Source organism: Protopterus annectens, chromosome 13.part0 (assembly GCF_019279795.1).
Source record: "Protopterus annectens isolate FY-2018-M chromosome 13.part0, PAN1.0, whole genome shotgun sequence".
NCBI classification, from domain to species: domain Eukaryota; kingdom Metazoa; phylum Chordata; order Ceratodontiformes; family Protopteridae; genus Protopterus; species Protopterus annectens.
This window is the reverse complement of record NC_056747.1, coordinates 114,995,420-115,022,037: the sequence shown is the minus strand read 5'-3', so window position 1 is coordinate 115,022,037 and position 26,618 is coordinate 114,995,420. Positions and strand designations below refer to the sequence as shown.

The window sequence follows — 26,618 nt, the reverse complement described above, 5'->3', positions numbered from 1 at the left end:
GAAATACCACTTAACAGATCTGTGGTCTGCTAAGTGAAAAACTATAAGCTAAAGAAAGAAATAAAATATCACCTAAACAGACCTCTTCACTCTAATGATAAACAACAATTCACTGTTTATAAACCTCAGAAAGCAATTGGAAGTAGCCTTTCCTGCTACTCTGTTGCCAAAAAATGGAATTCTATTCCACAGGCTGTTAACTGCAACCTGCCATCCTTCCTTCAAACATCACCTGGAAGGCCACCAATCAAACTCATGGCTCTGCTCATGTACTCCTGGATGACCAATCTTATGTACTTTTCCCCACCCCTCTCTGTACAGATTCTCTACCCATCACCACTTCCTCATCTTCACCTGGCTGCCCTACCATCTCTATCACTCTAGTGACCTTTTCCTGTCACTTCCTCCCCATTTATACTAAGCTATCCTAATCTCTCTCCCCTTTATAGTTGCAATTAAACTAAAAATGGGACATTTGCTTATCACTGTTGTGAATTGCCAAAAGGATGCTCACAGAATTGCATATAGTTTTTTTTCTTTGCTTTTTCTCAGTGTTCTCTCACATATTGTTGGTATATCTCGGTCTTGCAGTGTTGCTGATTATTTTTGGAATGTATAATTTTCAACTGTTTTTACGTGATGTCTTTGAAAAAATATATCAATTTTCTCTGTTAAATGGAGCATTTCTCCCTGGGCCATTCTGAAAATGTGCTCTTGTGACCCAGTCAGACTTTCTCAGTAAACAAATGTCAATAAATAAGTGAATGATAGTCTCAGTTGAATGTATGAATTGGCAATTGATGAAATTTAACATTCCACACCAGTACCTAGAACTCAAAAAGAAGCAAATAAGATTTTCAGTCACATAAATCCCAATGTTTATTGTTGCACTGGTAATTCTATAGTTAGTGTTCCATGTCCATGCCTAGTAAAACAAACTAGTACAATATTAAACCAGTTTCATTTACTTCTAAGCCTTCCTCGCTACTGTATGCCTTTGACCATTTTTCATCCAACTTATATACGATAACCTTCCTAACTTAATACTTAGATTTAATCATTAAACAAATAAAACCACTGCAGAATATTTCTATATCCACTTAAAACATGACCAACATAAATTAATATTTAACATTCCAGAGGATATTTTTGTAAAGTGGAAAAGTTTGGCATCTAGTGTTCAAGTATATGATTACACACACTTATCAATTTGCAGCAAGACTTGACACAATATAGGCAATTAAAAATATATAATTTGGCCCAGGTACGAACTAATTCATTGCTGCTGTTTTTGGAAACCTGTCCTACCAACAAGTCTTATTTTTTTGAATCAAAAACTATCTTTATCTATACCAATAAACATAAATCATGAAAATCTTACAACAAAATACTGTTTGTATAAAGCATTTGTTTCACAATGGCATCTAATATCACTTGCATGTTCTGACATTCTCAGTTTTATTGTTGATATTTTCCCAATGTACTGCATTTATTTTTTTTAAATAAATCTTTAAACCCACAATGTCCAGTTTTATATACAAATCACATAATCCAGAGTGAACAAATTCCTGTTATGGACCAATAAAATCTTAGTTCTTGAAGGCAGACTGGCTCTTGCAAAGGCATCTTTCCACATTTGGGGTATAGACTCTCCGTCATTGCAACTGCCTCAAAAAACTAACACTCACCAAAACACATCAAATAATAAGTACCACAACATCTTTATACCTCTATACCAAGTGTTTCTCAGAACTAAACCATGTCTATTCAAAGGCTCTAACGGTAATAAGTTCTGTACAGTCATACGTCTATCGCTTGCTGTCTGTCGCTCCTCTTTCCTTAACTTCTATCGCCCTTTCTCCTAATTCTCAAAGATCCTGTTCACCATTTTACTCTGGCGTCTCCCTCTTCCATCACTTCTAGTCTTTCATTGATGTGTAAATTAGCGGCGGTGATGTCCATATTGTTATCTTGTACTCCACTGCTACAAACTGTTAGAAATACTTAATTCTATACTCTTTGTAACATGCTGTTTTAACTCCATGAATATTCATATTTTATTACATCGGTAATTCCTGGATAAACCTGAAGATTTTCCTTTGGACAAGTCTTCTACTCCAGGTCAACAAGCTAAAATAAGTAAATTAAAATAAACCTTTCCGTGATCATTATACCATAACGTAAATGGATAAATATTTCAGTGTTTCTAGTAAGTTGTGTTTTCTTAAAAATGAATCTTTGTTATTAATCTCTTCACTTTCATGGGAATCACCAGATGCTTGGAGAAGTCACAGAAAACAGTGTTATATTTCTGACCTGGATGTATCCGTTTAGAGGATAGACCTACACGTACTTCCCTGTTGTGATGAGGGATTAATTTACATATCATATGGGTCAGCTTCCCTGTAGCTAACTGAAGGCCAGTTGATTGGATTCCACCTGCCTGAAAGCAAGTGGGCAAAGTTAAGTTTTATTGGACATTGAAAGTTTGTTATTTAGCCTTTAAAGGATCACTGTGCAAGACTAAGAGAGGTTTTTCTTGCCCCACCATTTTGAAACCTTGGAGATTGTATGTGCAGATTCAAGGGATATAGAGGCTTGACTCCTACATGAAGCATGCAGAGGCCCTGTCGATTATCTGGGTAGCGTGTCCTCAATCATTTAAAAAAAAACAAAAAAAAAAAAATGTTACTTTACATGATTGCTATTATGCTCATTGGTCATGGCCCTAGGTGTCTCATACTGCTGCAATCGCATACTATTACCTTCTTTCAAAAGCTGTGCATCACATTTTTACATTGAATGATAAACTGCTGTTACACCAAGTGTACATCATGTTTGACCCATGGTGTTAGCAATGGTGCTTCTACTGGGGAAAATTTTTACAAGTTAACATTCAGTTTTCAATATATTCTGCAATTCAAAATGGATTCCCTTTAATTTCGAAGCCACAGAGGCATGTCAAATGTCACTGGTTACATTTGTTTGATCAGGTAATGGGCCTCTCCCCTTAATTCCTTTTGTTTTTCTACACAGCTAATAACATACAGCTGTATTCATGAAGAGAATCATCGTGGAGCTGGCTTAAGGTATGTCACCCCTGCCTTTAAGCCAGTCCAATGACGATTCTCTCCAAGAGCTCGCTGAGAACATATGTCAAGCTGATTGGTTTAGCCTCCTAGGTCTATGGTAACCAGGAGCCCATCACTGTTTAGTACCCAAGTTTTGATAATCATTTAATAAGGTTGCCCAAGACTGTGTGCAAGAAACCACACAGAACAAATCTGAACCCATGAAACCAGTGTTTTAATGTGGACAGCTATCACGTGCCTGTGGTGCTAGGTATTCTTTCCTGTGTGGATGCGAAGTTTCTTTCCAATGCTCCTGGTTTTAAATTGACACAAAATGTATTTCACAGAATATTCGAAATTGTCAAAGTATTAACAGTCATTGTGTTTCTAACCATTGAATAGCTTTGTTCCTGATTTCTTTTTACCTTTAAGGTCCCTAGTCTAGTTAATGTTACTTTGTCACCCTTCACCTTCAATACTAGACTTTCACAGTTTCTTCTAGAATATCTTGATGCTATCACCGTTTTCTGGTTTATAATTAAACTATTTTGGAGGGGGAGATTTTTGACAATACCTCTTCCTCCTGTTTTATGATTTTGGAGCTTCACAACAAGTGTTAACTTTTAGATGTTTCTTTATATTTGTACTGCATAGTGACATGTTTTGAATACAGTTGTTTATGATGATGTACTAGTTCACTGTACTATCCAATATGAAAAAATCTGGGGAATTAAGGAGTGTCCCTCAAACTGTCTTGGGAAAAATCTAGTTTTTGTGGTATAATTTTCATTTATAAATTCCAAGAATATGGGTTTATTATTAGTAATGGTGACCTCTGTACTTATTTTAAAAAGAGTATTGTCATGGTCTGAGTCTACTAGAAAGGGGGGTGTTATATCATGAAGATGCAGAGTTTGTCGACAAATCAATTATAATCTGTCTAGCTATTACTGATGCAGTAATTTAAGTCCTTCAGTATAACAATATTGTCTTGATTTTTACTTCTAAAGTTTGTTCAAAAACTTGAGTTTCTTTATATCACACATTGACATGAAAAAAGCTGATGCCTTCCTATAAAACTGTTATCCGTATCAGTAAGAGCTGTAAGATTTAATTTGTCATAGATGCATGTCTGTATATTAACTCAAGTGCTTTCCATTATGTATATGTATTAGTCTTACTTCTATATTTTTATCAAAATAAAACATATTTAGAGTCATTTCTTTTAAAGGACAGTGTATTGATGAATACTGTTTAACAAAATGTATTCTGAAATGTTTCTCTACCTCTGCAAATCTTAATATCAAAGTAATTTGAGAAAGTACAGGTGTGTGTAGTCCACCTGTGCTAGTGTCCTCTACTTTAATTGCTTATATGTTAAAGATTTTATTTTAATGAATTTGTACCTGCTTTTATAAATATTTTAATCTGGCTCTATTTTTATTCTCAGGATGGAAGCAATGCACTTTCTATAGCTCTGGAGGCTAACCACAATGATATTGCAGTGTTACTCTATGCTCATATGAACTTCTCCAAGGCACAGTCTCCTGTAAGTCAAAAGCAGTTTAAAAACCACGTTTCTATGTTAAGTGTTTCTAGAGTTGAGGAAAAATAACTGTCAGAAGCTGACATTTACTTTATGAAATTTTCCCTGGAATTTGTTTCTCCATTTTGAATTTAAGTGCATTTTCCTTTGACTTTCCTTATTCATAGTAAATATTTTAGTTGAAGTACCAACTGTAGAAATAGGAGTTTGCACAAAATTGAGATGTAGGTTCAGTTTTCTGGGCTTTTTCATATCTTTCAGTAACATAGTTCATAGGTTCATACTAGGCTATCTGCCCGAGGGCATTTATAAGCCTAGCCCATAGTTTTGTGGCTTTCGCCACCCCTTTTGTATGGGGAACTATACCCATTATTTTGCTGTGCCTCTGTCTAGCAGTGACACTGAGGTAATCCCTGGAGTATATCTGCGATCTCCCATCCATTGGTCAAGATTTCTCTTGAACAAGGCCAGCGAGGTGCTCTGCCTCACATATACCGGGATTTTGTTCCACAGCATAGGGAGTCTTTGGGTGATGAATCTACCATTTTTTCTAATGGTACCCCTGAGATCTCCACTGCAACACAAGTTAAAGTTTGTTGTTGCAAATGATTCCTCGTGTCGCATACAGCAGTATTTGGAGTTAAGGCCAGAGTTTTTCACTGCTCCTTTTGTAAACCTTCATCGCTCATAGTTTTTCAAATAGCTAGGAGTTTACTAAGCAAGTTAATACACCAAGGACTGTACAAGTTAAACAGGTGATAAAATAACTTCTGTTGTACACCTTTTGTGATGTACTTCATGACTGCTACTTGGCAATGGCTGCTACAGCTGTAAGAAGTTAACATTACTCTGACAAATCTATTTGCTGTGCATTTCCTTTTTGAGTAGGTAAGTAGTAACTTGCCTTTTTTTCTTGTATGATCCATCAGAGTACAAGTATAGTTAGGATGGTCTTGCAGCAGTTATCCAGTCAACTTAGTTGTTAATTATTTACTAGTCTTTGTTTTTAAGAGTAGGTTCATAGCAGGTTATAACAATTAAACTTCTGCTCACCTACATCAGTCACCATCCAGCCTGAGTATCAGGCAGTCGGATTAAAAACAGAGTATCCAAAAATGGAACATTTATGGCAGTCTATCACTTCCCACATTAATCTGTCAAATGACAATGCACATGACGATAGTCTGTTATGAACAGTCAAGAGCTAAACCAATAGTTTTCCAAGTAAACTGTAGTATATTTAGTTATAGAATATACTAATGCATCTTTGTTTGTAGATGAAAATCGCAGGATTTCATAGGTTCATTGGTAATTACTAGGCTATTAACCTATGACGATTTTAAGAAGCCTAGCCTTTACATATCCATAGTAATTTTTAGCCCTTATATTTTGCATACATATAACCCAAATGTGTGCAGAACAAGGATATGTTGGGATATTTACTTGTAGCCCCATGAGGGACATGGGTACTAAACTATGGGTGAATTTTCAGTTATCCATCCATTCATCCAAATTGCATTTGAAAAGAAATAATCACTCTAATTCATGTAACAAATATTTTACTTCAGATATATTGCTGTATATCTCATAACCTTGAGCAGAAGACTGTTCCATAGAAGTACTGTCTGTGATGCATGCCTATCCCTCCAACATGTTCTATTCATGTTGCAAAGAGATTGAGATCCCTTGAGTTGATGTTTATACTGCCATAGGACTTGAAAATGCATTAACAGGTCTGACAGGATAGGGTCTGTTGGCTTGATTCAAGAGGCAGATGGTGCCTGTTAGTGGTCTGTATGATACTGAGTAGAGGGAGACTGAGACGGTCTGCATAGTTTTCTAATTTAGGCTTTGATTGTTTTTTATTGAGAAAGTGTTGTGGTCACTCAGGTTGTGACAAGATTTTGTGCAGGTACGGAGTACAGTGTAATGATTAAATCCCTACGCCTGTATGCCATACCTTTAGAAACGTGCTGTGCAATGAAAAATGACTTCCTTACAATAGTGGATACATGGTGATCAAAGAACCATTCATTATTGACATTGGTTCCCAGACCCCTGACTATGGAACCAACTTTCAGGGGTGTGCTGTCAGTCCTACCTACAAGAGAAGTCACACTTTCTGAAGGATAGGATTCTACATTTCTTGGGATTTCGTTTTAGTACATGGTTTTGATAACGGCTATTTATTTGGGAGTTTGACTGTAGTAAGCTTAAAGCCATCTGCAAACATGGTTGGTCATAAACCCAGAACATTTGTTTTGACTTCCAAGAGGTAAATGCCAAGGTGGAGTGACTCGAGGACTGAACCCACAAATATGCTGCTAGAGACAAGTCCTCTGAAGGGAGGTATAGCCACCAGCCCTGATTTACTATGTTCTGTTTGTGAGCTAATTTGCTATCCAATGAGTTACACAGGGATTTACATCTAGCTGGAAGGGCATCTATAATACCAGAGTGTGGGATGGTGTTGAATGCCTTTTGAGGTGTAGGTATGCAGTGTGTACACATTTGTCCTCCTCCATTGCTTCAGTAGCCTTCTTGAGAAGCTGACCAGGTTAAATAGGCAGGATTTACCCTCAAATCTGAACTGGTTTGGGTCAAGAATTTGTATGTTACCCATGTCTTTGTTTATTAATTCCATAATGATCCTTACCACAGCCTTACAGATCAGGGCTAGTCAGGCTTGTGGGTCTATAATTACCTAGGTCTGCTGACACCCAACATTTATGCAAGGATATGACTGTTGCTGCCCTCCATTCATCTTGCAAAAAATATGTTTGAAGGCTGATATTGAGTAACCCATGTAGGGTGTCTGACAGGTCATGTTTCAGGGTAATCTGTAGGCAGCCCGGTATGTTATCTTCCCCCATAAAAAGTGTTCTTGGCCTTCAGTAGTGACTTGAGGACTTCTTGGGAAATATGGGAGGATGTAGATGCGGGTATGTGATCTGAGAATATAGGAAGGGATTGGGGGTGAAGTTTGTCTGCTAGTATACTGGTTATGACCTCTGGGCCCAATAATGTGTTATCCTTTACTATCAGTTCTCCATACTGCTAGGCTTTTTTTTTTAGCCTTCTAACATATTGAAAGAAGGCTTTGTGGTTATTCTACATCTGGGTGGCTGTTTACAGCATATCTAGCTTTGGTTGATTTGATCAGGGTCCATAGTTCCAGGTTACGTTTATCAATAGTATTATTGGCATCTTGAGAATCAAATTCATTTTTGCATACTATAATTTTTATTCGTATGTTACAGAGCTTTTCTATGTCAGAGTTTTACCACAGGGGGTTGTTTTTAAATTTGGCATTGTATTTACTTCTTACAGGGGCAGATGCATCTATGTAGCTGTTTGTATGGGCATACAGTTTGGTTGTAAAGGAGTCTACATAAGCATTAGGATCATCAAATGGGGATTTTAATTTAGTCAGGCCAACACTCAGTTTTAGTAGATTATACTTGGCATGATATCCGAATACCAATATATTGGCAGATGCTTCTTGCTATGGTCTTAAGGTGAATGTGACTGATCTGTGGACTGGTGTGACCAGGAAGGAAGTTATAATTGGTAGGGGAGTAAAGCTGCCCCATATTGGTAAGGACCAAGTCCAGGATTTTATCACCCTTGGTTAAGCTGTGGAATAATTGATGTCCTTCTATTCCTATGTTGCAGTATTCTAGTTGTGGGATTTCCTGCCCTCAGGTGACTCATACATTGGCTCCTATACAAAAGCTTCAGCTTGGCTGCTGCAGTGTGTGTGGGACTTCAGACATAAGGCCATAAACCAGGGGCCTTAAATGTGACATCCGCATGCACAATCCTCCGAACTTTTCAACCGCAGGCGACCTTCGCATCATAAGATTGCTCCTTTACAGATGCATCTTAAAGATAAGTAACCCGCTGAGTTTTTGTTTCTCTTATTTTGCTGATTGTTATTGCTTAGGCTTGGTTCTTGTAACCTTTAGCTGATGTCAGGTAAAAAGGGAAAGTGCCAATGCAGTTGCCAGATACCCCTAAAGACGCCCATGATACGTGTGGTGTTTTTTTTGCTTAGGCCGGGAACACAATCACTCCTCCTGTGCAATTTGTCAATCATTTGTGCTGAAGACCCTTCGCAGCCACCTGGCTGCTTTAAACCTCTACCTTGAAAACCATCTTAAGCAGTTAGCCCCTTAGATCCCACATTGGAGGCCACACCTGAACCTCCATGCAAGAAGACCAAGATTCCTAGGCCTTCCACGCCTGCCGCTCCGCTTCCCGATGCCCCACTCAACTGGTGGATCCGTCGACTACAAAGATGTCCTTTGAGAGGAAGCCGTTGCACAGCCGACCGGCACGTCCTCTGCGCTCTACCACACGACTATCATTGATGTTGAGAGGGGAACCAGCTTCGGTGGTACCTGCGACTGGGATCCAGACTTCAGATGTGTTCTCAAAACCTGATGCCAGGCCACTTCCTACTGCTACCCTGGCCAAAAAGAAGCTGAAAGCTAAGCATACCTCCTCCTCTACATAAGCTATACCAGACTGTCAGGCCTTCACCTCCTCTCTCATGCAGGCCTTTATGGCCCTCGGGCCTTCAGCCTCAGCCCTCACTACTCTGCATCTATTGAGCCCTAGGTCTGCTTCTGCCTCTCCCCTCCCACCCTTGACCTCTCAAGTCAGGGAGGAAGAGCATGATTCTTCCTTTTCTTCCTCAGAGGATTCCATTTCATATGCATCCCAGATTGCTTCCCTCCAGGAATATTATTCTCCTGATGAGGAATCTGTGGAAGAGTATCCTCCTCCTGAGGATATTACGTTTCGTGAGACTATACCACCAGGATGAAAGACTACTATAAATGGGATACCTCTCAAATGACTGACACCCAAAAGAGGTACTTTGAGCTTCTGCAAGTAGAATCACCCTCCCCTTTGGCAGTTTCTCTGGTTCAACCTGCTTACTTGGATGCCTTCAACTCAGCTTCTAAGGCACCAGACTCCCAGCCTCCGGCCCCCAAGTGCCTTGACCACTTTTATAAAGTACCAGAGGACCAGAAAGTCCTGTTTAAACCACCCTTGGCAGACCCAGTGGTGATTGCCACCAATGTATGTAAGCAATCTAGACTGCAGCCTTCTGCCTCCTACTGCTTCCTCTTCCTGATCCAGAAGAGGGGCTAGAAGACCCCCCCCCCCCACTTCCAGACCTTCTGCTCCACCTCCTCAGCCCAGACAATCCTTTCAGGACTGAGGAGGCCCCAGTAATGTGTGACTGCCTTGCCCATCTTTCCCTCTCTGCACACCTTTCCCACTGTCTTCCGCTATGGCAGTCCATCACCACAGACCAATGGGTCTTATCCATTATCCAAAAAGTGTACTTCCTATCCTGGAAAGAACCCCCCCCCCCCACAAAAGGCATTCCATTCCCCCCAAAAAATCAGGCCCATCTCATGCCACAAGTTTTGGCAGACCTTCTAAAGCTAGACACCATAAAACCTGTTCCCTCAGGACAAGAAAGAAAGGGCTTCTACTCCTGTCTCTTCCTGGTCCCCAAAAAAGATGGACCCTGGAGACCCATCCTAGACCTTTCCTTCCTTCAGGTACCCTCCTTCAAAATGCTTTCTATCCCTACTCTGCTGCCTCTGGTTCTACCTTCATGGTCACCCTGGACCTAAAGGAGGCCTACCTACACATACCCATCAGGACTTCCCACAGACAATTCCCATGTTTGTTTGTCTGGACCTTCCTCTCATTTCCAATTTACTGTCTTGCCTTTTGGCTTTATCCATGCCCCCCCCCCCAAGTCTTTACAAAGTGTCTAGCCCCAGCATTTGCCTTCTGCAGAACTCAGGAAATCCAGATTTACCCTTATCTGGATGACATCCTGATAATGGCAGAGTCCAGAGAGAGTCCCAAGTCTTTACAAAGTGTCTAGCCCCAGCATTTGCCTTCTGCAGAACTCAGGAAATCCAGATTTACCCTTATCTGGATGACATCCTGATAATGGCAGAGTCCAGAGGTACTCTCTCAAGGCATCTACACTTCACCATGTTACGTCTGCAGAATCTAGGGTTCACCATCAACCTCCCAAAGTCCTCCCTGACCCCAGGCCAGGACAAGATTTTCCTGGGCTGCAGAATCAGAATGGACAAAATGAAGGCCTTTCTCCCACAGGATAAAGTTCTGTCCCTGACTTCCCACTTCCAGGAAACCCTACTCTCCCAGAAGGTGACGGCAAGGCAATTTCTCAGTCTCCCTGGTTTAATGGCAGCTACCATCCCCACGCTGCCACTGGCCAGAATGTACATGCACAATCTACAGTGGTACCTCAAAAACATTTGGTCTCATCACCTACATCCCTTAGAGCAAGTCATTCCCCTCTTTCTCTGTCTAAAGGCAGAAATCAGCTTTTGGATCCAGCAAGTCCAACTAAACCCGGGACTTCCACTCCAAAACCCCACCCCAACCAAAACAATGCATACAGATGCCTCAGATTCAGGTTGGGGAGCAACACTGGCTTCCTACAGGGTTCAAGAAAAGTGACATCCCTTTCGACAGGCCAAGCACATCAATATCAGGGAAATGACAGCAGTCTTCCTAGCTCTAAAAACATTTGTTCCCCTTCTTGTTCCAGGGGTGCTCCTGATAGTGACAGGCAACACCACTGTTATGTGGTACCTCAACAAACAGGGAGGGAACAAAGGCCTGTTAGCTGTGCAGACTAACCCTGCTGATATGGGAGCTAGCCTCTCACCACAACTTAGTCCTGCAGGTGGTCTACATCCCCTCACAGTACAACCACCAAGCAAATCTCCTGAGCAGGACTTCCTCACCGCAGCATGAATGGATGCTGAACAGGGAGGTCTTCCAAGATGTAGTCCACTGGTGGGGTGCTCCACAAATACACCTGTTTACCTCCCCCCAGAACAGGCAACTGCAGACCTTCTGCTCAAAAACCTGCTCCCTCTAGCATGGAGAGTAGATGCTTTCAGCATCTCTTGCGAGGGGAAGTTCTTTTATGCCCTCCCCCTTCCACACTAATTTAGAAAGTCCTCCTGAAAATACAGAAGGACAAACCAAAAATCTTGTTAGTGATGCCCTACTGGCCAAGGCAGCACTGGTTCCCCTTACTTCTCAGTCTAGCCAAGGGCAGTCACTAGAAGTTACCCTACAAAGGTGGACCTACTGACACAAGACATAGGAACGCTCCTTCACCCACACTTGCAGATGTTATTCCTGACTCTGTGGGTGATGAACTTTTGATCCCCTTCAGACACCACTACTCAGAGGACATGCTTTCAGTCCTAAGGGAGGCAAGGAAACCTACCACCAAAAAAATCGTACCTGGCTAGGTGTGAAAGATTTCCAAAATGGTGTCTGGACAAGGGAAGGGGCCCTTGCTCTGCTGAGGTCTCCATGGTTCTCTTGTGTGTGTCAATTGATCAAAAGTGGACTCTTACTCTTCAGTAAAAGTACATCTTTCTGCTATTTCAGCCTACCTGCCTCTTGATCCTCCCTTGCTGGCCAGGCTCAATGTAAAGCTCTTCCTTAAAGGGGTCTTACACATGAGACCAACATGAAACCAACAAAAAAACCTATCCCTCCACCCTGGGACCTTAACTACATCTTAGAGAAACTAACCCAGCACCCTTTTTAACCAGCTGGGTCCTCTTGCCTACAGATGTGTACATGGAAGATTGTAGTTCTGGGGGCGATCACTTCAGCCAGAAGTGTGTCAGAGTTGCAGTCCTTAATGGCCTGTCCCTCGTACACCATCTTCCACAAAGACAGAGTAACCCTGTGAACCAATCCCTCCTTTATGCCCAAGGTTGTCAATGACTTGTCTTTAAACCAATCTATCCATCTACCCACTTTCTTTCCTTCCTTCACTAATGAAGGGGAGAGGATTCTGCACTCCTTGGACATGCACAGGCAACTAAGGTTCTACCTGGACAAAACCCAAACCATTAGGAAAACTCACCAGCTCTTTGTCTCCTTTCATCCCAGAGCCCTGGGCAGGGCAGTCTCCAAACAAACCATCTCATGCTGGATCAGGGAAACTGTTTGCTGCTATTACTCCCACCATAGAAAAGAACCCCCAGTTGGAGTAAAGACCCATTCCACTAGAGATGTGGCCACCTGCAGGGCTTTCATGAAATGTATGGACACAGCATCCATTATGGAAGCAGCCACATGGACCACTATCCACACTTTCACCAAACATTACAAACTTGACCAAGTTTCCAGAGCTCGGACGTGATCCGCCAGGGCAATCCTGCAGGGATTAGTAGAATCCTCAACAACCACCACCCTCTCATCCTCATGAGCTGTGGTACGCTCCCACAACTAGAATACTGCAACATAGGAATAGAAGGACATAGATTAGTTGTGTAAAATCTTACCATAACTATAGATGTCCTTCTCTTCCATGTTGCAGTATTCCTACCCACCCACCAATACCCCCTATTCACTTTCCTATACCTGTCCTATCCATACTACAGTAGGACACCAGGTCACACACCTGGAAACCACTGGCATTCCTCCTGCTGGGCCTTCTTCTCTACCTGCTGGCCTTCAAGTTCTGAGGATTGTGCATATGGATGTCATATTTAAGGCGCCTGGTTAATGGCCTTATGTCTGATGTCCCATGCACACTGCAGCAGCCAAGCTGAAGCTTTTGTATAGGAGCCAATGTATGAGTTGCCTGAGGGCAGGAAATCCCACAACTAGAATACTGCAACATGGAAGAGAAGGACATCTATGGTTATGGTAAGATTTTACACAACTAATCTTTCCAGAGCATTTATATTGATGAAGTCTAGAAGTTTCTCAGCATACATGTTGGAGGATGAAAGTCTCCCAGTTAGAGGGGTATTTAAAGTCTTCTTCAAGAATTGTTTGCCTTGATGCAAAGAAACTTCATAATGGTTAAGTTGTGACACAGTGGGAGTGCTATAGGTAGCTATAATATAAGTGGTTTTGTTGAAAGTAAGTTGTCTTAGTCTGGAGTTGAAATGTTTAAGAATATGGAGTCACCCAACTTTCAAGCCTTCACATAATACTGCGGGCGTGAATGTGTGGTAGGCATTGAAATCATGGACTGATGGTGAGCTCCCACTGGTCTTGAACCAGGTTGTCAAGGTTCCTAGCATTGAGGAGCTTCTGTTTTGTTATGTTAGAAACTTTGGAAGAATGACATTGCCTAAAAAAGCAGTATGGGAGTGGACAAGTTTTAAGCCAATATTAAAATTGCTAGGTGCAGGCCATCCCTGGTAAAACAGTAAAGACGGTCTGCCATTTCCTCTCAAGATGATTCATACTGTACCCACTTAGAATGACACAAGAGGCTTAGCCAGTTGTTGAAACCAATAATCTTTTGTTGATATTCCGGAATAATTCTTGGTGATAGTAGAATGCTTGTCAAGGCTAGGTTTATATCTACCTCAGACACATTCTGAGAACTCCATTATGTCTTTTGATATAGTCCCGGGAGGTACATCTCATGTCATTTACACCCATGTGCACTATGACTTTATCATATTTGTACAAGGACACAAGTCCATGAATGATGTGCCAAATCATGGCACCTGCATTTGTTAACTAAGATAGAGCACTGATCCGCATGGCTCTCTTTCAGACTTGGCTCATAAGCACTGTCTGGTAAAGTCATGCAGTAAACAAATGAAGCCTGAATCAAACCCTTGACAACGGGAAACAATTCAACAGATCAGCCTTAATCCTCAGAGCTAACTGCCAGACAGCCATGATACAGATAAGAATTAGAGAACAAGAGTTAATAAGAGAAGTATTTAACAGTGACAGAAACTTGGTCAAAAAAATTTGGCGAGCAATGTGCCTTCCAGTTGTAGATAGTGTATTGAACTAGATCATGGTTAAATGATGGTACAATCGGGCAGCATAAAAAAATAGAAACAGCAGTACTTTATATCTTTTCACTGTCTATAATCAGGGGACACATTTTAAAGAAACCTTTTTGTTGTACTTTTAACTAATTCACTATTTAAGAGTGGAGGGCCACAACAGACCCCGGGAACTACCGCCCCATTAGCCTGACGAGCTTGGTCTGCATGACCATGGAACGTATCATCATGAAACTCTTAAAGACATTGGAGATCTCCAAACTCTGGACCCCAAACAGTTCGGGTTTGTAAAAGGCAGATCATGTCTCCTAAACCTGATAGACTTCTTTGAAGTAGTCATCAAAGCCATAGATGAGGGTAAGGTAGTTCACACAGCCTATCTAGATCTCGCCAAGGTGTTCGACACCATCCCCCACTCTGGAATTATAGATAAACTCACTAAACTAGGTATAAATCCCTATGTCACAAGATGGGTTGCCAACTGGCTTATTGACAGAACCCACACTGTGAAAGTAGCAGACTCCAAATCAGTGGAGTACCACAGTTTTCAGTCCTGGGTCCTCTCCTGTTTAGTATCTACTTCTCTGAAGTACAGGTTAACACAGAAGGTCTTTGGCTAACTAAATTTGCAGATGACTACAAACTAGAAGCCATAATCGAAACTCCTAACGATGTGGACATCCTACAAAAGGGCCTCACTGAGACAGATGCCTGGTGTCAAAGCCATGGTCTTAAGCTCAATGCTAAAAAGTGCATTGTCATCCCCTAAAACTCTTGTTTCCATGAACTACCACATAGGCGGTAGTCTACTTAACACCGAAAGTGTGATAAGAGACCTTGGGACACAGGTGGACTGTAGTCTCTCCTTCGATAATCACATCGCCACAGTGGTCAGGAAATACTTGTATGTGGCACACCTCATCGCAAAAGGTTTCTCAGAAAAAAAGAGGTCATTGTTCCCCTCTACTCATCACTCATTAGACCCATTAGAGTACAATGCCCCTTTTGGTATGTACCTCACAAGACATCTACAACAACAAATGCCTTACACAGACAGTCTCAAAAAAACTCCAGCTTTACTCCGTTGCATATCACCTACTCGGAGGCGATCTCTGCCTAACATACAAAGCTATGTCAAACCCAGAGCTGTTGGACATGCTCCACTTAAAGAAATCCCATTCCCTCCGAGCTACACGTTCTAGGGACCTAAACCTTGTCACCACAATAAACAGAACATACTGGAGGGATAGATTCCTGTCCCAGAGACTTCCCATACTCTGGAATAGACTACCTATCTATGTCAAACAGCGCTCCTCATTAGCATCATCATAATCATCATCCCCCTTTTTCCCATTTACATGGGGTCGGGGTATCGTATTAACTGTTGCCAACTCTCTCGATTCATTGCCACTCTCCTGCCTTCTTCAACACTCATGCCTGACTGTCGCAGATCTTCTTTCACACAATCCATCCACCTCTTTGCTGGACGTCCTCGCTTCCTCTTACCTTCTTCCTGTCTTTCCCAAATCTCCCTCACCAGATTGTCTTCTGCTTTTCTACACATGTGCCCAAACCATCATAATCAGTTCTCTCTCTGATCTTTTCTGCAATTGGAGCTACTATGGCTACTGCTCTTATGTCCTCATTTCTTCGCCTGTCTCGCAGTGAGCATCCTACTACCTTCCTCAGGCACTTAATTTCCATCACCTCTAGCTTCTTCAACTGTTCTGCCTTTACTGCCCAGGTTTCTGTACCATACAGTAGTACTGGTTGCACCACTGTCTTGTACACCTTACTTTTCAGCTTCTTTGGCATTCTTCTGTCATAGACTACACCTGAAACTCTATGCTAGTTGACTGCAGCCCCTCTGATTCTAGCTTTGACCTCTTCATTCAGACTACCCTTCTCCTCAACCACCCCTCCCAGATACTTGAAGCTGTTTACCTGTTCCACTGTCTTCCCATCTATCTCTATTCTCAGCTTCTTCTGATTTCCCCAATCTGCTGCCATTACCACTGTCTTATCTGTGCTTAGTTTCATCCCATGTGCCTTCAGATTTGCATTCCATTCTCCTATCCTTTGCTGAAGTTCTAGATCAGAGTCTGCCTGTACTGCCACATTGTCTGCATACAGCAGCTTTGTTGCTCTGACCCCTCCAACCTGTTTGCTGATGCAGTCCATTACCAGTATGAACAGCAGTGGGCTCAGAGCTGAACCCTGGTGTACACCCACTTCCACTGGGAACCCCTCAGTGAGGCCAAACACTGTTCGTACTTGAGTCACTGGGTTCTTGTACATAGCCTGTACTAATTCTACCAATGTTTCTGGGACTTCAAACCACCGCAGTACTGCCCAGATCAGCTTTCTTGGGATCTTGTCATATGCTTTCTCCAAGTCTAGGAAAGCCCAGTTTGACTCTCCTCTTCTCTTGTTTCTTCTCAAGTATCTGTCTCAATGCAAACATCGGGTCAATTGTGCTGCATCCTGATCTGAATCCGAACTGCTCATCTCCCATCTTATATTCTACTATTCTGCGTATCCGTTTATCAATCACCCTCTCCAGAACTTTCATGCAATGTGGTAGGAGTTTGATGCCTCTACTGTCCACAGTTGTGGATGTCCCCTTTGTTCTTGTACACTGGCATGAGCATGCTTATTCTCCAGTCATCTGGGATATGCCTTTCTCTCCACACTGCAGTTATTACCCTCAGGAGCCATATCTCCCCTAGCTCACCCAGCATCTTTATCATATCTGCTGTGACCTCATCTGAGCCTGCTGCTTTCCCTGACTTCATTTTCCTTAGTGCTGCTCTTACTTCTTCTAAGCTGGGCTCCTCTTCTACTCTCATTGTAGGCTGTTTCTGGGGCAGTACTGCTTCTGTGGGGTTTTCTTCATTCAGAAGCTGCTGGAAATGCTCCTTCCATCTGCCTTTGATGTCCTGTGGGCTGGTAAGCAGGTTGTTGCTGGAATCCCTTATAAGCTCCTCATTAGCACTCTTCAAGAAAAATCTTGATTGGATGGGTAATAGGAAATTCACCCCGGGGATCACTTCTGTGGTTCTGCTTGACAGGGGCACAGGAAAATAATTTTCTTGAGTGGCGAAAGCCAGGGTACCTTTTTGGCTAGGCTTGTATAGGCCCTAGGGCCAATAGATTAGTACCTACCTATGAACCTAAATACTATTAAATCGAGGTGTGTTTTCTGCTGCAAATGGGCAGCTTTAGCACAGTTGTTACATTGCTGCAGTAAATGCCTTTCAGAGTGTGTACTTTGGAATAATGTTTGGAGGATTAACAGAGACAGTAAGATAGATCTACACAAAAACTGAAAAAAAGTTTTTTTATAAATTTGTTTGTCATGATGTCTGGTATTCCTATCTGAAGGGAACCTGAAAGCTGGCCCGAATTCCAGAGCTGTGTTTTACCTTTTCTGACTTTGGCTAACTCCCTTCCACTCTAACATGGGGACATTTGTGGTATAAGATGGGTATCAAGTGGTGCCATCTTCAGAAATATCTTGTCCTGTCCGAGCTTTCAGTTTTGTCCCAAGGCTTCAGATGTGGTGACCCAGCTACAAGCCACAGTCTGCTTTATTGCATCCTAGGCGAGTCTGTAGGAAGAGAGGTTGCTTGGAAAGGATAGAAGAGTGTGAGGCAAGGTTGCTAGGATACTCACAACTCCCAAGTGCCCAAAGAAATGTAGAGGGGGGTGATGGATGGAAAATAAGAACTACTCAAACCTCTACAGTTTTGGTAAGTTCCTAACACAAGTATACAATGATGTCCTTTCATATCATTGTTGGAGTATTATTCACTAAAGGGATCCCCTGCCAAGGGTAGCCCAAAGTCTTCACTAAAGGGATCCGCTGTTTACTAATTCCACCCTCAGTACTCCTTGCAAGTGAGGTAAACAGCTGATCTAACTTAATCAATGTCACCCTATCCATGTAAAAATCTTTTGCCCATGTGTATCCAAAGAATGGAAGAGCTTTTCTTCTCCCGTGTTCTGGGGATTTGAAATGGGAGGCAAATGGTCTGGTTGGGTTTGTTTGTAGTGTGATTCTATCCTTATAAAATGTTTTTTTTTTCACATGAGAGCCTGCAATTATGAAATCCTTCTGTAAAGATAACAGCCACTACCAAAAAATGTAGTCTTCCATGAAAGGTGTCTGAGAAAAATGGAAGCAGCTTGTTCAGATGGTACCAATGTAAGTCTTTCTAAGACATTGTTGATGTCCCATGGTGGTCTAAGATGTCATATCTTCTTTGGGAATTGTTTAACTGGCAGCTGTGAGTAGATGGCAGGCAGGATAAAATGTGTGATATACATACCTTCACAAGACTCCTGTAAAGATCTTAAAAGCAAGAGAAAACCATAGATATCTGTGCTGAAATTGGATTCTTATATGGTATCTGGTAGGATTTCCTTCTGTTAAGTTCTTTCTCCTGCTTCATAATATTTACCATGTCCTCTGAGAACATGCGCCTGAAAGGGGATGACTGCAAGCTAATGCAAGCTGTCAACCATAAGATCCTCAGGTTTGGGTGTAGCTGGGACCCTTTGTCTCAATCTAAGGGCCACATACTGAGGTAACAGTCTTGAGTCCTGTCATTGCTCTGCTGAAAAGGAGGGAAAACCAACAGTGTCTTATTCAAAAGGGAGCTGTCATTAGTATCAGTAGCAATTTTGGTTTCTCTTCTTTTTGTGCATTACCCTGATAACATGGCATAAAGAAATAGACTCGTACATGGAAAGGTGAAGGCATCCACTATCCATTCTGAAGTTCTAGTAGAAAGCTTCTTCAGTCATCTGGAAATATGAAAAGGTCTACTTTTGGCAGACATTATCTGTGTCTCAAGTCTAATAAGACACCTCTGTTTAATGTCAATTCACATGGGTCCGACTGTATTGCCCTCTGCTTATCTTCCAAGACATTCTCCTGAAATGTGACGCTATTCACCCACTGTGTCAGGTCTGACTCTTGGATAATCCCCCAAGCTTTCATTTTTAACCTGTATAGTAGATAGCAGTGGCTAATTGTTGTTTGTTGATGTACTGCATAACTCTGGTACTGTCTTTGAGAATGCTATGGTCCCCAAGTCTAAATTTTCCTCAAAGCTTTGAGGGTTAATATTACTGATATTATCTCTTTAACATGGATGTGTGTTTTTCTGAAGTTCTTATCCTACATGTCATGAATAATCCAGTCTCCCTCGTGTGCACCCCAAGCTGTGGCAGAAGTCTGTGGTGAGAGCCTGAGTTCACTGCGTCATTCTGAAAGGTACCTCCCAGTTTGTGTATCTGGTATATCTACCATGACAGCTCATGCCTTTTACAATGGAAGAGTGGGGTTGGGTACACTAGGGACTTACTGTGCCTGTAGGAGTGGGAGCACTGGGGACTCGCTGTGCCTGTAGGATTGGGAGCACTGGGGTCTCACTGTGCCTGTAGGAGTGGGAGCACTGGGGACTCGCTGTGCCTGTAGGAGTAGGAGCACTGGGGACTCACTGTGCCAGTAGGATTGGGAACACTGGGGACTCGCTGTGCGAGAGGGATTGGGTACACTAGGGAATTATTGTGTCTGTGGGATTGGATATACTAGGGACACAGAGTGGGATTGGGTACACTAGGGACCCTGTGTGAGTGGGATTGAGTACACTAGGTACTTGCAGGGCTGACACTATCTGTTTTTCATATACAGCCTTGATAAAGGGACCATCTGCATGCAGGAAGCCATGTATGCCAAGACACAAAAGAAGTCCCTTGCTGTGATGGTGTTCTGTTGTGGTGTCACCTGGATGTACATGGACAATGAGAGTACTTTGTCACGAGGAAGAAAGGTTCTCTGGTGGTCTGTTCAGAAAGCCATTCAAGTAGAGAGAACCTCTGGGTACAGTAGATAAGCCAAAGGGTGATGAGGCAAATTGGCAATGTACTCCCCTAAGACAAATCTTAAAAAATCTTCTATGTAACTTTTTGCACTGGAGATGTGGCAATAGGTATCTTTTAGATCCAAGCTGACAAAGACATGAGGGAAAAGAGGTACAAATTCAAAAGGGTCTATATTAGCGTATCAAATGGACTAAATAGCAAAAGCTATTTAGTCGATCTGATACTGTCGAAATGGCAAAACAGCGAAGACACAGAACATTGAATTTTTTCTCAGGGAAAAAAATTTGGTGGGCCGTCTGCGGGACTTTGCCATTTCCTCCACTATGGTGCGATCTCGAAGTTGGTATATTTAAGTAGGGGGTGTGGGGGGGGGCACAGCCCCCCACATCGGGGGGGGTGGGGGGTGAAGCCCCCCCACTTATCTTTGTGTTTGTGTTTTTATTTATTTTTTATTTATTTTTTTTGCGGAGCAGCAAATTTTTTCCCTGGGAAAAAAATTCACTGTTCCGTGTGTTCGATATTTTGTGGTTTAGATATTATCGGTACGATGAAATAGCGTTCGCTATTTTAATCATATGATGTAATATAGACGCATTCAAAATGGTGTGTACATCAAAAAATTGGTCTCCCAAGTTCCTTATTTTCTTGGCACTAAAAACCATCTGGAGTAAAATCCTTTCCTCTCGCCCCTTTTGGTGTTCCTTCTATAGTCCCTTATGCTTGGAGGACCCCTAAAAGGGTAAGGACCAAGTGAGATTATTTCTTGGAAATTGGGAATTGAAGCTTCTACTCCCATTTCAAAACAGAGGGACACACTGGTCCTCTAAGGGATGGTCTACCTCTCAGCAACCCCTGACTGAGTCACAGCTGCTTCATCTGAGTGCCATGGTCATTAGGGCCCACAGACTTGCCTTTTGCTGTGCAAGTCACCTTTTTCTGCAGTGTGCTCTCCTTCCCTAGTGACATTTGCCTTTTTGTTTTAGGGTAAAGAAGCTCTCCTTTGGAAGGGTTATTCCTGCCATATTTTTGTTTAACAAGACTGCATGGTATTCCCTATCACTTCCAGTCTTTGAAATACCTTTGCAGCTTGAGGTCCAGAGAGGAGATCCCTATCTAGTGGTGGATACAGGACCTCCACCTTCACATGGTCTGGCAGAGGATGAGTCCTCAGCAAGGCATGGATCCTAATCTCAGTCCCAGTAGCTGATCCTGTGAATGATGTGTACAGTGTATCAGTCACATTTCATGGAGTGCTTGGTAACCTGAGTTCTGAGGATGCACAGCTCAAGCATCTCCCCCATCAAGTCCTTGTTCTTAATCCCACTGTGCCTCAGGGACTCTCTAAACCTCAACATCCAAGCATTTATTGAAGGCTGGGTGGTAAGTCTCTTTCCCATCATGGTCAAGCACCTTACTCTCACAATCACTGGGAAAAGGGTTTCTAGATGGAACCAAAGAGGTTCCTTTACTGAATCCAGACACACCAAGGCTATCAGCTAAAGGGTTTTTGTATAGAAACAAGGAAATCCTGGACCTGTTAAAATCCACTTGGCTTCTGATGGGCAGGGTTGAAAAATTCAGAACCTTAGATGCATTAGTGAACACATCTTCACTACTTGTAATACTGGAGGTATACTGCAAGTAGCTTCAGCTTAGGCAGGCCCATAAAGTCACTGTGTTTAACTGGGCCTGTGAGAACTTCTCTACTTCCCATTTGAAGGCTTCTTTCATCCTTTGAAGGGTGTGACCAAATGAAACAACCTGTGATGATGAAGCAGAGGAAAGATGAACTTGCTGTCAGATCCAGTGTGTGATGGGAGAGATGTCATGCATTTTATAGACCATCTGCCCCCAAATTTGGGGGGGGGGGTTAGAGTACTCCTCTGAGGCATACTCCATTTCCTTATTTTTAGATGGAGCATCCCAAATTATAGGTACCTATAAAGCTGGCTGTTTTGATTTCAACAAACTCATGAAATCATGGACCTATTAGAACAGGTCTTGGGGTGCAACATGGCTAATGCTATGAATGCTGTGGGAAGAGGCACCACTCATTCTCTGCTACAGCAAACTTATGACCACCACTCTGGGCTTGGATGTCTTGGACCGTGGCATTGTCTACTGTAGCTGGATGCCCAGTATCTCTCTCCAGTCTCATCTAACCTCTTTACAGGTGGATAGTATTAGGGTACTGCCTGCCTGTTCACTGACCATCTGAGAGCTGGTTCCCATGGCCCTCAGACTGATAGCACCATGAATTTGGCACATGAAGCCATGCCAGTAGCATGGAGGTCTCCAAAGGGGTTGTGCCAGAGACTTTAGTGATAACCAGATACATGTACTGGGGTTGCAAATGTGTCTCTGATCTCCATGTCATCTGGCCTAGAAAACCCCCTAGGCTCTAAAAGGCAGACATCTGTTTCCCTTTGCTTCTCCCTTGGCCACTTCAAAAGTTTGCCTTTTTGAATGGCTAGCAAAAGCCTTTTGTCATCAACATGAAAGAGATGGAAAAAGCACAAGGCTTCCCCTGGAATAAATAGTTCCAGAGATTTTCTGTGCGATTTTTGATCATTTTTCAGTTGAAGTTGGCATAGCACATCATTCTCCTGAACTAGACAGAACAAACAGGAATGGAAATGCGTGTGTGGGATTTGTTTTACACACTCGGGGCAGTTATTCATCTTTTCATTTTCACTTTTGCGTATCTATAAGCTGTAGTAAAGCAGAAATACTAAGATTTTCCCAATGGGATACTTATCTGGACCCATGAAAGCAGGCAAACCTGCTGGACAGATAATAGTGTGTGCATTCAACTCGGAACTGCTGCAGCCAATAAAGAAAAAAAAATTCAAAGATGTTGTTGTCCAGTGCCCCTTTTATACCACTGATGTCATGACGTCCAAGTCTGCTGAAGCTGGCAGGGGAGGGGGGTAGAGTCTTGGAAGGTGGTACAAACTCTTGGGTTCCCTACTGTCAGGAATCCTTGATCTGATGAATGAAACTGTGCATAACATGATGTACATCTGCAAAGAATCGTTATGTCTAACGCAAAGAGTCCGTTAGACTTGAGTCATTATGTCTAACGCAAAGAATCGTTATGTCTAATGCAAATAATCGTTATGTCTAACGCAAAGAGTCATTATGTCTAACGCAAAGAGTCGTTATGTTTAACCTAGGTGTCACAAACTGACATACCTGTTAACTTCTTTGCTCGAGAATCGGGGGCAAAAGCCTAAAACAGTGGGGAACAAAGGTCCAAAATAAAGAACAATTTTTAAATATCACTGTAATTTATTTATCTGATGGAACAGGTTTTCATCAACCTGCATTTCCTAAAGAATAAGTGTGAAACTCTGACATTGTCTACAGAGGGACAGGGCAAACTCTGTCTGACACTGTCTACAGAGGGACAGGGCAAACTCTGTCTGACACTGTCTACAGAGGGACAGGGCAAACTCTGTCTGACACTGTCTACAGAGGGACAGGGCAAACTCTGTCTGACACTGTCTACAGAGGGACAGGGCAAACTCTGTCTGACACTGTCTACAGAGGGACAGGGCAAACTCTGTCTGACACTGTCTACAGAGGGACAGGGCAAACTCTGTCTGACACTGTCTACAGAGGGACAGGGCAAACTCTGTCTGACACTGTCTACAGAGGGACAGGGCAAACTCTGTCTGACACTGTCTACAGAGGGACAGGGCAAACTCTGTCTGACACTGTCTACAGAGGGACAGGGCAAACTCTGTCTGACACTGTCTACAGAGGGACAGGGCAAACTCTGTCTGACACTGTCTACAGAGGGACAGGGCAAACTCTGTCTGACACTGTCTACAGAGGGACAGGGCAAACTCTGTCTGACATTGTCTACAGAGGGACAAGGGGAAAAAATGACCCAAAACTGGAGGCATTTGAAAGCTATGCAGACCAAGGTATTTCTTTCTGAAACCATATGAAATTCAAACATGCAAAGAAAATTGTAGGATCAAAGTTGATGCAGAAAAATTGAAAAGGATAAATTAAAACTCTGAGAATGATTTCTGGGCACTAAATATCTTGATATTATAGGGGAAATTTTACTCTAGGATGAAAGTAACTGCAGTAGAGTGGAGTTTTCCTTTAAGGTCTGAAGATGATGAAAGTGGCAATTAAGGCAATTTGCTCTGACACTTTATAAAGATAAGGCCTTCACAAGAACAAAATGCAGATCAAACACAGCATATGAGGATAGCATGTGCTTTTACATTCCTGTCATATGATACACAATCCACTGTAGTAGACAGATTTCATAAGACAGTTTCAGTCTTAAAAAGAATTGGAAGATAATCCATGCAGTTGCCACATTTATGGTAAGATTTTTGCAATTTTTCAGTTAGCACATTTACAAACTGGTGAGTGTAACACAACACAGCCCCCTGTAGAACATTTTGTTCAGGCATGTCTAAGGGTCGGTTCCCAGTGTTTTCTCCTGTCTACCTGATGAATCTGGGCATCTTGGGGCAATGCAGCAATTGCCTCATGTACACAGACAACCCTCTCCTGCTACCACCCAACACTACAACCTGAGAGAGATGCACTTGTATAGCAAGCTCACTTCACCCAAGACTGGTCTAGACAGTCAAGAGGAGAAGGTAAACACCTGCACCACATCACACTCATCACATAGTCCTTCAAAACCTATACCACCAAAACACACACACAGAGCAACACAAAACACACACCTACATTTGCAGAGGCTCTCAGTAAAAACTGCTCAAGCAACAGAGACCTCCAAAGCAGAAAAGCAAGCAACCTCCACCCCCAACACAACCCAAATGACACACAGCCCACAAACTCAGTGTGCCACTCAACTACAGCCCATAAGGCACAACGTACCCAACATTCTAGTCATAGGTGACTCTATAGTCAGGCACACTGATGTTCCACTCACCAGGCTAAACAAGGAGAAAGTTACTGTCAGCTGCCTGTCGGGTGCCAGGATCTGCTACATAACATATGCACTCAGGTCACTCCACATAAGTACAAATATGACTCTGTCATTGTCCATGTTGGTGTGAAATAACTGAGAAATATCTCCCTGGACTACATGAAAAGAGACATGGAGGAGCTCTCCGATCTTGTAGCCCAGGCAGGTATGACCCTAGCCCTGAGTAGCATCTTGCCATCAACCACAGTACAAGGACAAAATGATTGACTTCAACAATTGGCTAAGCTTCTGGTGTCATTCTAAGGGGATCCAGTATCTGTCTGCCTGGGATGACATGATTGACAGACCACGATGCTTTGCCAGAGATGGCCTGCACCTGTCTCCCTTGGGATTCCAGATACTGTTTGAGGCTCTTGCCACCCCTATAGTGCCCTTTTTAGGCAAGGTTCTAATGACAAATTCACCACCGTAACGGGTACAAGCAAGCAAAATCTGAGGGTAATGCTACTGTTAGAGAAAGATGCATCTCTCGTGATTATTCTGCACAAAATGCATATTAACTTACAATTTCTTCACAAATATGTTTAATGAATTATTTAATATTTGTTCGTTAAAATAATATGTAGTATAGATGCATAGTTATGCAAACCACAAATACTTATTGTAGTTCCGAGTGTTTCAAAACTTCATTCTAATATCAAGCTGCAAGTGTATTAACAGATGACTGAATGTAAAAAGAAAGTAGTGCTGAAGGGGTTAAGAATTGGTTTCTGAAAGCAAGAAAGAGCACACACTTGCATGTAAGCTCTGCCCTTCCTAGGCTGGGATGGGTAGTTACAAGGAATGTTGGGGAGTTGGAATGTACTTGGTACTAAAATGTACAAGGTCAGGAAACAAGACTAATTAAGCCAGGTGGCCTGTGTTTTTCTAAAACATTATTGGTACTAAAAAACATGGTTGTTTATGTGCAGCATTAAGCGAGATGCACGAGGGTCTGCAGAAATCCTATTTGACCACATCAGTATTCTACATGCATGATAGTGATAAGAAATTAAATGGTGTGTATTTTTGCTGCTTGGTGATACTGATTTTAAATTGTGTAGATAGTCTCTGACGTATGTGGATTTAAATAAAAAGAAAATGTTTTGCACATCCTGAAGAATTGGTCGTGACTCAAGACGAAATAATGTTATTTATGTGCATTTTAAACTGCACTTTAACACTATTCAATGCTAGAAGTCTAAACCTCAAAATGCATTCGCTCGAGGCACTCCTTAAAATGGAGAACATCCACATCTGTGCAGTGACAGAGACCTGGT

General features: G+C 42.2%; 1 protein-coding gene across 1 annotated transcript in view; it reads left to right on the top strand.

The window, feature by feature from the left end:
• KANK3 (KN motif and ankyrin repeat domains 3) overlaps positions 1-26,618 on the top strand; it is a 274,252-nt gene that overhangs the window by 226,333 nt on the left and 21,301 nt on the right. The window contains exon 9 of the mRNA XM_044090687.1: positions 4,522-4,620. Coding sequence (XP_043946622.1) covers positions 4,522-4,620 — 99 coding nt within the window. The remainder of the gene's footprint in view (positions 1-4,521; positions 4,621-26,618) is intronic.